The sequence below is a fragment of the Pristis pectinata genome, chromosome 17 (assembly GCF_009764475.1).
Source record: "Pristis pectinata isolate sPriPec2 chromosome 17, sPriPec2.1.pri, whole genome shotgun sequence".
Lineage (NCBI taxonomy): Eukaryota > Metazoa > Chordata > Chondrichthyes > Rhinopristiformes > Pristidae > Pristis > Pristis pectinata.
In genome coordinates, this window is record NC_067421.1 from 33482369 (window position 1) to 33496044 (window position 13676).

The 13676-nt window shown below is 36.7% G+C and overlaps 1 protein-coding gene across 1 annotated transcript in view; it reads right to left on the reverse strand.

Annotated features, from left to right (window-relative positions):
• Positions 1 to 3601: 3601 nt before the first annotated feature.
• Positions 3602 to 13676, reverse strand: part of ssh1a (slingshot protein phosphatase 1a) — a 54766-nt gene continuing 44691 nt past the window's right edge. Inside the window, exons 15-16 of the mRNA XM_052031856.1 lie at positions 10401 to 11100; positions 3602 to 8776 (exon numbers count right to left, since the gene is read on the reverse strand). Of these exons, the coding sequence (XP_051887816.1) occupies positions 6893 to 8776; positions 10401 to 11100 (2584 nt within the window). The 3' untranslated portion in view covers positions 3602 to 6892. The remainder of the gene's footprint in view (positions 8777 to 10400; positions 11101 to 13676) is intronic.

Here is a 13676-nt window from a genome sequence, read left to right on the forward strand (position 1 = left end):
GCAAGTACATTATCTGTTCAGTGAACTGCCCAATATATGGAAATCTTTTCCATTTCACAAACTCTTCTGGACCTAACAGAATGCCAGGTCCTTTCTAAATTGAATTCTAGACTGGTTTCAAGGAGCTTCTGGCTGTCAGCTGTAGTTACCGTTTTGGCATCTCAAGACAGCTGTAAATAAAAATAGAAAATGATGGAAATACTTAGCATTCGACAGCATCTGTCGAATGGGAAACAGAGTTGATGCTTCTGGTTGAAGACTCCATCAGAAGTTCTAAGCAATAATAGCCTTGCATCTCTAAATCTTTTTTTAATTCTGAAGTAGTATGAGCTGATGTAGGATATCAAACATGGAGAAGGAGTCCCAGACAAGCTTTCATAGTAAGTATAATTAAAGAAAAACATATCAACAAACTTTAAATGAAGGGTTTTAAATTCAAAAATTGCACACTTTTCTTCTCCTGATTTTGCCTTAAAATGCTCAGACAGCGTGGCACAGACAGCCCAAACACATCATAATAACAAATTAAGAGGTCAGAGCTCATGACAGAAAATTTTTCTGGGCAATAATTGGACCAGAACAAAATGTGAAGATCAGGATGTGTCAAGTATTCATACAGAAGCCAGAAAGACAGCATGAAAAACACTATGATGCTGGAGGAACTCAGCAGGCCAGGCAGCATCTGTGGAGAAAAGCAGGTGGTCAATGTCTTGGGTCAGGACCCTTCTTCAGGACTAAAGATAGGAAAGGGGGAAGCCCAATATACAGGAGGGAAAAGCAGAGCATTGATAGGTGGACAAAAGAGGGGAGGTGGGGTGGGCACAAGGTGGTGATAGGTAGATGCAGGTAAGAGATAGTGATTGATGCAGGGGAGGAGATCCACTGGGGAATGGGTCAAAGGTAAGGTGGAAAAAAGGGTAGAAAAAAGAGATAGGCTGGGAAAGGGAAGAAGAGGCATGTTTGGGGGGGAGGGGGGCAGGGGGGTGGGTTTGAGGGGATTACTTAAAATGGGAGAATTCAATGTTCATGCCATAAGGCTGCAAGTGTCCAAGATGGAAAACGAGGTGCTGTTCCTCCAGTTTGCGTATGGACTTCTCCTGGCAGTGGAGGAGGCAGAGAACTGACATATCTGTGATGGTGTGGGAGGGGGAGTTGAAGTGACTGGCGACGGGGAGATGCAGATCGTGGTTACGGACGGAGCACAGGTATTCTTCATCCAAATGAAGAACACAGTGTTTTTCATCTAGATATTCCAGCATCTGCAGTCCCTTGTTTCTCCAGAAAGACAACAAATATTTCAAAATGTATTTGGGAAAATTACAATAATATATTTCTTGACAGGCTGTGGTTGAGATCGATTTCCCTTAAGATCTAAAAGTTTGTCCAAGGTAAATGGGGATCAAGCAAGGAAGTGGGATTGAGGCCAAGATCATATCAGCCATGATCTCATTGAATGGTAGAGGAGTCTTGAAGGGGCATTTGGCCAACTTTTTTTTGAAAAGTCTGCTCAACATTAATACAGTCTAAATAGATTGACTGATTGTGGGATTGCTGCTTTGGCAGTTTGTTGTCAATATAACAATTACAGTACTTCACAATGATTAAAAGTTTCAGAGTTGTGTGTGTCCCTTTCAAACCCAAAACAAAAGTTTGCCAGTAGGAAATCTACTGTTGATAAGGAGTTTAATGAAAACATACATTTATTTCCAACATAGACTTGTAAAGTACACGTCAACAGATGTTAAAAAGTGCGATATCATACAGGATTCACAGTAAAAAAGTTACTTTTAAATAACAAAACTAAGAACCTTGAAAAGAAAGCGAGAACATGCAACAAATACTTCATATATGAAGTTTAAATACAATCATTAGAGACAGAACTTTTCAACATTAAACATTCAACTGGACAGTACATCTGTGCAAGCATGCTTTCACCCAACAATCATCAAACACAGTATTCACTAAATTAAAGGCACTGAAGTATATCTGTACAAGTTAAACAAACATGTTAAGCAGCATCTTCATAAAACAAAATCATAGCAGAGGTTCTGCTCCGGATCATCCCATCTTAAAATGTTTCTTCCACAGATATCCTCTCTATAATTTAATATTAGACCAAATTATCAAATTGAACCCTCCAAGATTTGCAGGAGCAAGATAGATAATGTGGAATAGAATATGGCACCAGATTTAAGTGGCATATGGAAATAAAAATGATAGATGAAAGTCAGAACTACATTAAGAGATCCAAATATTCCCATGTTCAGTCAGAAGTGGCTACTTTCACCTACTTATCTCCAAATAAATGTCTCCCGTGAAAAGGCTCCAGAAGGAAGTGACAAAATAAATCAGTAATTCAAGTCAGGGAGTCAAGCAGTAGCGAGTTAAACACAGAATATGCATGCAAGAGGGTGGGAAGTAGGAGGAAGTGGCTATTCCATTATTTTCCTTAGATTCAGGGAGAGGATCACATCTAAAAGACAAAATAAAATGAAACGGTTTTGGAATTTAGGCAAGTACACAAGCTTTATGATGGGATGCTCCAGCTGAAAATAGCACATTTTTATTAGTATCATTACCTTAATATTTAAGTCATTCCTACAGTAATAGAAAACTGCCCATATTTTACCTCAAGGAACTATCACTGATTCTACTTATTCCAGACATAATGACCAGTGAAATTGCTTCCACCAGTCTCAGTGTTTCTGTTCATATACTACTACAGATCTTTACATTTCTAGGTGTGATTACTTTAGCTTATTTCATTGCAGTTTTTTTCTAATGTTGGCTCAGGCTCCATAAAGAGTGACAGCTGGATCCAAAATGTTGCTGTTAATTGTTTAAAGGCTATGTATAATCTTTCTTTGATTTTTTTTAAAAGGAGTGTTTCATTTAATTAATGGTCTGCAGCAGCTCACTACAGAGCTATAATCATTATAACATTCTACTAACTGTAAAAAATGGAACTTCCTCCAAGGCTTATCAGAATATAATTTTCATCCTGCAGAGCTAAAAATATTTATAATACTGGATTTTTTTTGCTAGAACACATTTATAATTTGTAACATTTAAATGACAGATCTTTTGAGCCTTTTTTTAAAATGTATAAACATTTATAATTCTCCTGAATTACAAAATACCAGAGCCACAATATACGCAAAATCCTTACTTCATCTTCCCACAGAGCACAGGCTTTGAGTTGCAACCTTTATTTACCCAGCTTTCACTTTATCAATTAAATTTGGCAATATTAATGGGAAGAACACCCACACTTTAGTGCACTTTATCTGGCAGGAACTTTTGAAAAGATGGACAGTTCCTTATTAATTAATATATACAGAATTGCTTTGAGATCACATGTTGCATTTCAATGCTTCAAAAAACTTATAAACTCAGCTGGAAAGATAGTAATTTTCCTTTCCTGACTTGGAACAACAAAATTGCCTCCTATAATCAGCAATTAAAGTGATGGACCATTTTTTTTTCCTGGATTTGGCAAAAAATAGATAATTAAGGACCAAGTTATGAATTGTCTGACCCTTGTCCACCTATTACCCATATCCCCCCCCCGCCCCCTCCACACACACTTCTGTAGGCGAGAGCCATTACACATTACAAAGGAGCATTTCTATTCAGCCTTTGCATTCAAAATATCAAAAGCCATTGTTTAATACAATCATTTATAACTTTATGGATTCTTGTAAACCCTGGGTAAGAGGCTGGGAAATTCTCTTTGCTGCATGCAGACCCAGGTACTTTTATGGCTGGCAACAAGGAATTGGAGCCCTGGATGAATTTTTCACCATCCCTGGCTGCAGAAGCAACTGTAGCATTGCCATATGTTGTCCTGGCAAGAATAGTAATTCAGCACTGGAAATCAAGCCTGATATTTTCATACCAAACCAAGTAGTGTATTTATTAACTTAGCTCTTAATGGAAACTGATGCCTCAGGCACATTGATTTTTATTACTAACATTTTCAGGTTCTTAGGCCTAAATATTCTGCATTTAAGCTGCAAGAGCTTCCATTCTCATAATTAGTTGTAAAATAATTTATCTCCAATACTTTGGTTTTGAGAACTTTTATACAAAAGAAATTAAGTAGGACTGAGAATCCTGCTTCCTGGAACACACTTCCTGAAAGGCACAGATCTATCTACTTCATAAGATCCGTGGACTAAGCTAACGAGCTATAATTAAGAAGCAACTGAACACCCAAAGTCTCCTAGTCATTTTAGCAATTAGATTCACATTAAAACCCTCTGCTCTCGGTCTTGCCCATAAACTATTACATTTACCCAAGTTTTGGAAGCAAGTATCTGATTGCTTCGCTCTTAATTTTTTTCAATTTTTGATCTCCTCTGTTTCAGTATATTTAACAGGAGCACAATGCATGATCCAGTGACATTCTTCTCATCTGTACTTGAGCATCGACACTTCAGGAAGATTTAATGGACTCTACTGTCATTCTCAGAAATTCAAAAATCTAACAGTAAAGTGTGACTGAATTCTGAATGAAACTTAAGTCACTGGTATCAAGTGGACATGGATAATTTCAATTAGCAGACTAAGTGTGAAGAAATGAAAATAAAAGCAATGATCTGAATCATGCAGGCTTCTGAAATACCATGAATGTTAAGGGTTTTCTTTAAACAGAAGGACTTGATGCAATCTCATCTGGGATTTTTGTAGTGAATTACATTTTGCCTACCTTTTAATGTTGGGGAAACATTGCTAATGGAATGAAAACTCACCCATGCCACTACGAGACAATGAAAAATGAGCAACTAAATAAATATACAACACGGTTTAACTCGGTAAGAATTTTAAGAAAAGCCAACAGGCAAAATTACAATTATCTTAGTGGTAATGAAACATAACATGATTTTTTGAAATTATTTCTATATTTTAGTAAGTAGAACAATACAAGTTTCTTTGGCAATTTCCCTTTTCTTCCCATCACTCTTCTGAAATCATTGAATCATGCCCAGTTACACTTCATTGATACTGGAAGTGTTGGAAATACACAGTGCACCTGTGTAGAAAGAAAATAAGTTAGCGTTTCAGGTCGATAACCTTTCATTAGAATTGTAGAACAGACATCAATCTGAAATGTTAACTGTTCTCTCTACAGATGTTGCCTGACCTGTTGAATTTTTCCAGCATTTTCTATTCTAGCTTAAGTTTTGTTTCTTGACTAAACTTCAGTAATGCTAGTCACCCACTCATAACCAACTTTCAAATGGTCCTTTTTCATCTTTTAAATAAGATATTCAATCTCCTAATCTTCTAAAGAGATCTTAACCAAGCCAGATTGTGTCCTCAGTTGAAACCAGCCACTGGTTAGCACTCAGCAGTAGGAACCCTGGATAATGTTCTTCCCCTTAGTCAATAGGCATGGATTGCACCACCATTTCAGATATCATTGCCAAAGTCAACTAATTTTGAAGAAATCCAGACTCAAATTTGTGATCACCTGCTCTGTGTGGTGCAGCAATTATGATATTGGCAGCATTGCTCCAGGAACTTGCAAACCTCCAGATGCATAATGATAGAGCATGTTAAGTTATCCATTTTTCAACTAATTCAAGGGGCTCGATTAATATCTTAGTAGCAAAACCATTAATTTTCTAGTTTCACAGAAACCAGGACTAACAAAACAAAATCAATTCCTTAAGTTTTATTGCATGTAATAACAGCAATATTTGACTTAAATCAATCACTATAAAAACAGGACAAGCTTGCATGCTGATTGATGACCAAGGGGCCTCAGTTTTGCATGAAAACTCCTCAAACAAATAGAGCTGGGGCCTATTCACGGAAACAAATTCTCAAATACATACCAAATGCTGATTTGTAGATAGAAACAGAAATGTTGTCAATTCAGTTGAAATAAAGAGATGCACATGATTGTCTGGCCAGAGAAAGAGCAAACAGGTGGGAAACAGTCAAAGTACTTACACATACAATATAGTAGATCAAAGAATTACAAGGAAAAATTTTTTAGAAATTTAGTGGGAAATGTTAAATATTTAAGAACAGTTATCATTACCTTTAGGATCAGCTACAGAATGGAGAGATCACAGTAACATAATGGGAACTAGCAAGGAATCAAAGAAATAAAAAATGTCTGGTGTGCATTTACTGCCAATCAAGATCACTTCTGAAAATATTTTCAACACTGTACTCATGGAAAAGCTTTTCTGTTCACACAGAACTTCATTTAGTACTTCAGATTAAAGCAAGTCTGGGAAAGAAATTATTTACAGAGTTTGTTCCAAAAGGAAGACTCTCAATCTGTCTTTATTTGGGCAGAATGACTGAATGCTAACTTTATAGTACAAGCTCTATTTTGAGCTCCAAATAAATAGAATTTGCAGAAAACACAAAGAAAATTTATTCCCCACCCAACCAAAAAAAGGATAATAAAAAATGAGTATATCCTGCAGGATCTGGGGAACAATCATGCAATTGTAATCATGAAGTTATTGCCTTATCTACATGATTTTCTATTATAAATTTTAATGTTGGGATTTTGGAATTTAACAAGTAATGTTACCTTCTAGGCATTGTGCCTAAGGAACCAAGTTCATGTCAATACTCTCAAACTGAAACAGCCTAACAGAATTTGCATTTTTTTTTAAAGTTCTAACAGTTTGAGGTTGCAAAGCATGGCATTTCATTTCAAATGAAAAATGCAACTTCAGATTTTCTAGAGTCAATCTAAAGCAGCAAACTATTCAGCAGTATAGAGTATTTGGCAACATCTGTTTATGAATAATTTTGAGCAGTTTCAAAAGATCGTACAACATAGGCCATAACTTAAAAAATATTTTTGGCTGGAGGTTCATATGTTTAAAGAGAGAGTGGAATGTATTTCTTTGCCACAAAGTCACATGGTATTATAAAATGAATTGCTGCTTCTACTTTTTTCACAAGTTTTTCTGAGTTTCCTCATGGAATGTGTTCGTACATACTGTTCATGAGAAGCCAAGGAATAGAGTTCATTGTCACTCTGGGTATGGTACTGGCCTAGTCCAAATGAAGGAATGGAGATAAAATCCATACACTGCTGTGTAACCTCTGGATCTGCAACACTATATTTGGAAAGAGAAAACTCTGAAGAATGTTCAAACTGATATGTGCATTGAATGTCAGCCAACGCGAGGGCTTTATGCTCCAATACAGAACTAGAAGTTTTGATTGCTTTATTTAGTGGCTTCATGATGAAAACCTGTTCTCTTTGCATGTCTGTTTCCTCGCAGAGATTTCTTTCCCACCTCATTTTCTCAGCAAAGCTTGGCAAAAAGCAACTCTCTGTTTGTTTGGCGTGACTTGACCTGATAAGTGTTTCAACATCTTTCTCCCTAGTTGACAGAACCTCAGAAGCTAAGTTCAGGCTTTCAAGTTTGGCAAGAGAATGAGATCGCTTCATCTCTGAACAAATAGTAAGTCCTGTCTGATGCATCCTGGCTTCAATTTCCTGTGTTCGCAATTCAACCAGACCAGGTTGTCCTTGAATACTGTGAAGACTATCACTGCTGGAGCTACGAGTTAAACTTGAAGAATGAGTGGATGATAACAGTGTTGCATAGATTTGCTGCAAACGTTCCTTAGTGAGAAAACCAGAACTTCTATTACTTATGTAAGGTGTGGATGTTTTCTGGTATATGCCAGCCATGAAATTAAAGCCATCACGATTGGTCTCAGGCAGCACATTGTCCTCCACGTTCTCACAATCCTGTGCTTGATCCTGCACATCTACCACTGATTCATGCATATTTATATCCAGGGAATCACTCTGTGCGAATACACCTTCCCTATTTTGAGAGTTATTTCTCTGCACTTGTTTGTTTGGAGACCTTAGAAAAGCTAATCTTTCCAACTCTTTGGTATGTTTCCTTACCAAGCCGGCCTTCTGAAGCTGCAGGATAGATTCTTGATGCTGCATTAAGTAGCTTTGGACTTTTGATGTTTCCTTCGCCTGGTTACACATCAGTTTTCTTAAGTCTTTCATTGGCTTGCTATTCATAGTCTCATTACCATGATTATCCTCTATTGATTGTCTGCTGGATGGCATAGTAAACACAAATTTAGAGTTCTCTGTAATCTCTGCAATGTCATCCTGTTCATTTCCTAAAGGTAAGTCATTACTTTTTAACATATGTAATTCATATTCTGCTTGTTTTTCAGCCTTAGAACCTGTATGAATAAATGGAACGTTTGAATCTATTAAAAAAGTTTTCTGATAGTCATGGCTACATGGACTTATTACTGGCAATTGCTTTAAGACAGATTGTGAAGCCATCATATCAAGAGCAAAACTTTCAGCTTGGAATTCATCCAGTTCATTTTTGCAGCTGTGATAAGCCTCTATTGTTTCTTGCTGCTCTCTTTGCTCTTCACACATTGCTCTTAAAACTACATCTGCTTCTGCAGTTCCATGGAATTGCATTGTTGCAATTGCATAAATGGCATCAGAAATAGAACTACATACAGGCGATTCTGTAACATGACACAGTTTTGCTTCATTGGGAATTCCATTGAGTATATCCATCGTTGACACAACTGAATCTACATTTGATAAAAATCCTGAAGTATGGGTCTCGATTTGTTGCATATCCTTAGTGCTTGTACCACATTTTTGTGCTGGATAAAGGTTTTTAGAATGGTCTGTGAATTGCTCACACGCAAGTTTATTTATGGAGTCTGAGCAGTCCAAAGTAAATTTATTAAGGGGTTTCACAGAGTTGGGAGTTTCATTAGTAGTAACATCCTGGAATAAATTTAAAACATTGCATAGTTTAAAAATATTCAGCTTGAATGAAAACTGCAGGTGAAAAATGATGATGCATTACTAAACATTACACAAATACATTTAAAATAATGGGAACAAAAACAAGGAGTTTCAGTCCAAAGTACTACTTTAATATGTTTGTTAAAGATATAGCCTACAACCTCCTAGGCCAAATAACCTAGCTAGAAGAATATATGCAGAGATTTATGAGTGCAAAGAAAATCTTTCCTGGTCCTGGATACGAAGGAAAATCAGGGCTCCAACTACATTTGGAAGTTATGTTTGATTTTATACTGGAGCAGCAGCCAGTACTGGCAGAGTAAATGCAGAACTTTAATTATATGCATCTTTGGTATCACCATGTCTCGAATATATTAACCTCTATTATAAGGATGTAGGGTTATTAGGAGGAGTCCAGAAAGCAGCTACAAGCCTGATTTCGACAAGACTGCATATGATGTCATCTCCAGAATCAACCAGAATATAGATAATCAGCTAATTCATCTGTTAATCAAATTTAATAACCACAATGATGCAAGTAACTTACTAATTTTAAACACAAATAACATGCAACTATCCACAACATACTGCATTTTTCTGGGGAAATAATTGCGGTCTCCATTTCCTTGTCTTTAGACACTGTCTTCAGAGTAAAATGACTTTGTTTGCTGAACAGTAAACTATTAATTGCGAGTCATATGATCCATTGGCTCAACCAGTGTGGTAAATAGACATTCTGCTTCTGAAATAAGTGGTAATATTACAAGGAACAATGATCCTTGGAACTTACTTTCCCATGAGGAGAATTAGAGAGGATTAAATGGGGTCTTTAACATTTTTGGGGATTATAAATAAATTGAGACTGAAGAAGTTTTCTATAAAATAGAAAATTCAAGGATTAAAGGATACCGCTAAGTGTCAAAAATCAATTTGACATTGAATCAACAACTTAAATGACAAAGATGCAGAACAGAAAATCACTCCAGGTTTAAATAAGGTCTGGGTAAGTTCCTGTTGGTCATCAGATTTTACAGCTATGAGCTCTAAAATCACAAATATGAAACCAAATGCGAGTTTGGATGCGTAGGCTTGGAGAATCAAGCTAAAAGCTTTACTGTGTTAAAAAATTCGCAAGTTCGACTAACTCCCTTTTTCAGTGGGATTTAATCAAGAATTTCAAATAGAAATACAATTAGGTTGTCATAATTTTTGTACATTTCCACACACAAGCCAAGTATCCCCTAAGATTGATGTGTATTATTTCTGGGTGTCCACCACATTGTTCATTGGCCCAAAGACAGGTAAACAATAAACGTTTCAAACCCTCATTTTATCCCAACAGCAAAAGACTTTACTTTTAATTTCTGGCACGACAAGTTAACTCTCTTCAATTGGTTATTTTTCTATGATAGAATGAATCTGATATTAAAATGCAGTGCAATCTAGTGGAACCTGAACAAGAATCACCCAGTTTTTATTATAAGTTATTTATGGCCATTACTCAATAGTTATATACACAATAATTGCCAAATAGTACTGCAGTGAGTGAAAGAGGTTGGAAGAGTACTAAAAGGGTTATGGTCCTTTTATCATATGCACTTACTTCATACTCTTTTATAAAAGTTGTTGTGGTGTTGTTGTTATTGTTCACATTGTCTTTATCAAGTTGATTTTCAACAGTTACTGTCATGCCTGGCTCTTGCATGTTTGTTAGATGTGAATCAGTCTCTATATCACTTTCTGTATTAGGTTCATTAAGTGCTATGCGATCATCTTCAATGTACACACTGAAGCCCATTGTATTTTCATTTTCTTCTTCTGACTCTGCTACTGCTGTAAACATTAAGTAAGTATTTCCTTGCTGACTTAGTACTCTGTCTTCACAGTCATAAGTATCCTGAAACTGAGATGACACAAATTCCCCAGTGTCACAGAAACCAGCTGTGCGCCTGAAATCTATGTTGTTCATTCGAATTGCATCTCTTTCCACATCATCAACTCGGACTTGATCCAGCTCCCTCTGCTGTTTAACGTAGGCACTGTCTACAATGGGATCTGACAGACATCTTAAGTAGCAATTCGAATTATTTGGTTCACTTTTATTTTTGTTGGCTGCTATTGAATTCTGAGATGGCTCAGTACCATTATATTTCTGCTTTCCATATCTGTGTTGAATTCCTTTATTACCACTGCTCAAGTCATGTTGAGTAGGTATTCTGGTGCTCTTGAACAATGGATCTCTCACAGTCTCCTGCAAGTCGCTCTCAGAATTACGCCGCCACAAGCTATTATGCCGGTGTTTACTGTTTTTAAAAAAGTGGGAGAAAAGTGTTAGCCACAGGATCAATATGAACAAAATTATGCATTTTGGGCATGAGGAAAGATAAATAAAAACTTCCATCTAGCTGTTGTTTTTGATGACCTTCAGCCGATCCAAAATGTTTTACAGTCAGTTTACTATAGGAAATAGTATAGGAAATATGATAGCCAATTTACAGACAGCAGTCAGGTACTGAACAGATAACCTGCTCTAGAAATGGTGTTTGAGAATAAATACTGGCCAGAAAACTCATTTTGCTTTCTCTTAATAGTTTATGTCTATCTGACAGGATGATTTAAATATCCCTTCAAAAACAGTCAACATCTCCGATGATGCAGCATTCCTCCATAAATGCACTAAATTCCAGCTTAGATTACATGCTCACATTTCTGAAGGCATGAACCCAAAGCCACCCACTGCAAAAGAATACCTCCACCAATATGCCTCAGCTGATACCTTAAATGCCCGTCTGAATCTTGCAAAGAGAGAACCCTCCAAGTTATTTTATCTCAAGGGCCTATTCATTCCCTATATAAATAATTTTTTTTCCTCACGACTCCCCAGGATCTTTTGCCAACACTTTGATTCTTTCTCCCCTGATCCTTGAAGCATCCACGAATGCATCTTGTACACCTCTATCAGATATCCTCTCAATCTTTACTCCAAAGGGAGCAAACCCACATTCTCCAATGCAATTTGTAGCCAGGATTCCTCAGTCTCAGAATCATTTTGTAACTCTTTTATGCATCCTCTCTAGGACCTTTATTTCCTTCTCAAAGTGTGGTTATCAGAATTGGAGAAAGTACTTCAGTTATAGCCTAAACAGTGTTTTACAAAGATTTAAGATAAGAATGTGAAAAAGATACACAGGAGGAGACAGTTTGGCCACTTGAGTCTGCTCCACATTCATGAAGATTATGCTGATCTTTTACCTCAACACCACTTTCCTGCAGTAACCCCATATCCCTTGATTCCTTTAATATCCAAAAATCTAAGAATCTGTCTTGAATAAATGACAAAGCATCCACAGCCTTAGAGTCATAGGCAATACAGGACAGATACAGACCCTTCGGCCCAATGCATCTATACTGACCACGATGCCCACCCAGTTAGTCCCAATTTCCTGCGTTTGACCAATATCCCTCTAAGCCCTGCCCCTCCATATACCTATCCAAGGACCTATCCAAGTCCATCCTTTATGGAAGAAAATGCCAAAGATTCACTACTCCCTTCTCATACAAGTCCTGAAGAGCCAATGCCTTGTTTTGAGAGTATGATCCCTGCTTTTAGACTACCCAGCCAGGTGAAACAACATCCATGTATCTATCCTTCCGAGCCTTAAGAATTTTTTTTGTTCCTTGAGATAATTTCTCATTCTTCTCGAGAGAGAACAGGTCCAGTACATACAATCTCTCCTCACTGGGCAAACTCCACATGAACTCACTCATTAACTTAGTCTATGTCCCTTTGAAACCGCTGCATTAGCCCAACAATTCGCAGTAGCATCCAGATTTGTAGCAACAACAAACTCTGCTTTCAGGTGGCTTTAATTCAAAAGCAAAAGATTGAAGTTAGAAATATTAAGAAAATTAAAAATAATGGAAATATTCAGAAGTTCAGGCAACATCTGTGGAGAGAAAAAGAGAGTTAGTGTTCCAGGTTGATGAACTTTCATCAGAAACGAGGAAAGGTCATCTACCTGAAATAGTAACCAAATGTCGTCTCAGATTTTTTTGTTACTTTCAAAGATAAATGCATGAACACATATGTTGTTGCTACACGCCCTTTAGAATTGTCCTATTTAGTCCTTCAATGTTATTCTTGCCAAATTAGATCACCTCATACTTCACTATATTTAAATTTCAACAGCTACTCATCTCCCCATTCTGCTGTTTGCTTGCAACCTATTATTATGCTTGCTGTGTATCACATCTCCAAGTTTATCATCAGAAAATTTAGAAATTTTACCCAAAGGGAGAATAAATGACAACAAGCATTAAGATTAAAATACCAAAATGGAATTGGGAGACTTAGGGCTGGTTGGGAGAGTGGGCTAACGGTGAAGCAAAGTGCATCAATTTATATCTGTACTGGATTATATACATAAAGCAAGGGTTTTAAAAACAATGAATGGCAATTTAAAGATTGGAGTGGGGGCAACCGTTTTTATTAGGAAGTTCTTAGTTTAACTTTAGTCGAGTCTGATAGATGAAATTGTCTTCAGTGAGGGACTTCAATACCATAACTTTGATCAATTACAATATAGTTTCTAGTGGGCATGACCTTGACACAATTCTATTTCTATATTTTCATTAAATAGCTACATCCTAGACATCTATTTTGAAAGATATAAATGGTATAATAAAGTGATACTCTTCTTAAGTTATGATTAAGGCACCTTGTTACAGCAAAGTAGTAGCATTCCTCTGAACTGAACTTACAATGTCAAGCTTTAGTATTTGATATTGATGTTAGTTGGCTAAAATAAATCTCACTAACCAAAAATAATGTGCGTCGAAAAGGTTCTCGCCCATTATTTTTAAATTAAAATCAATTTGA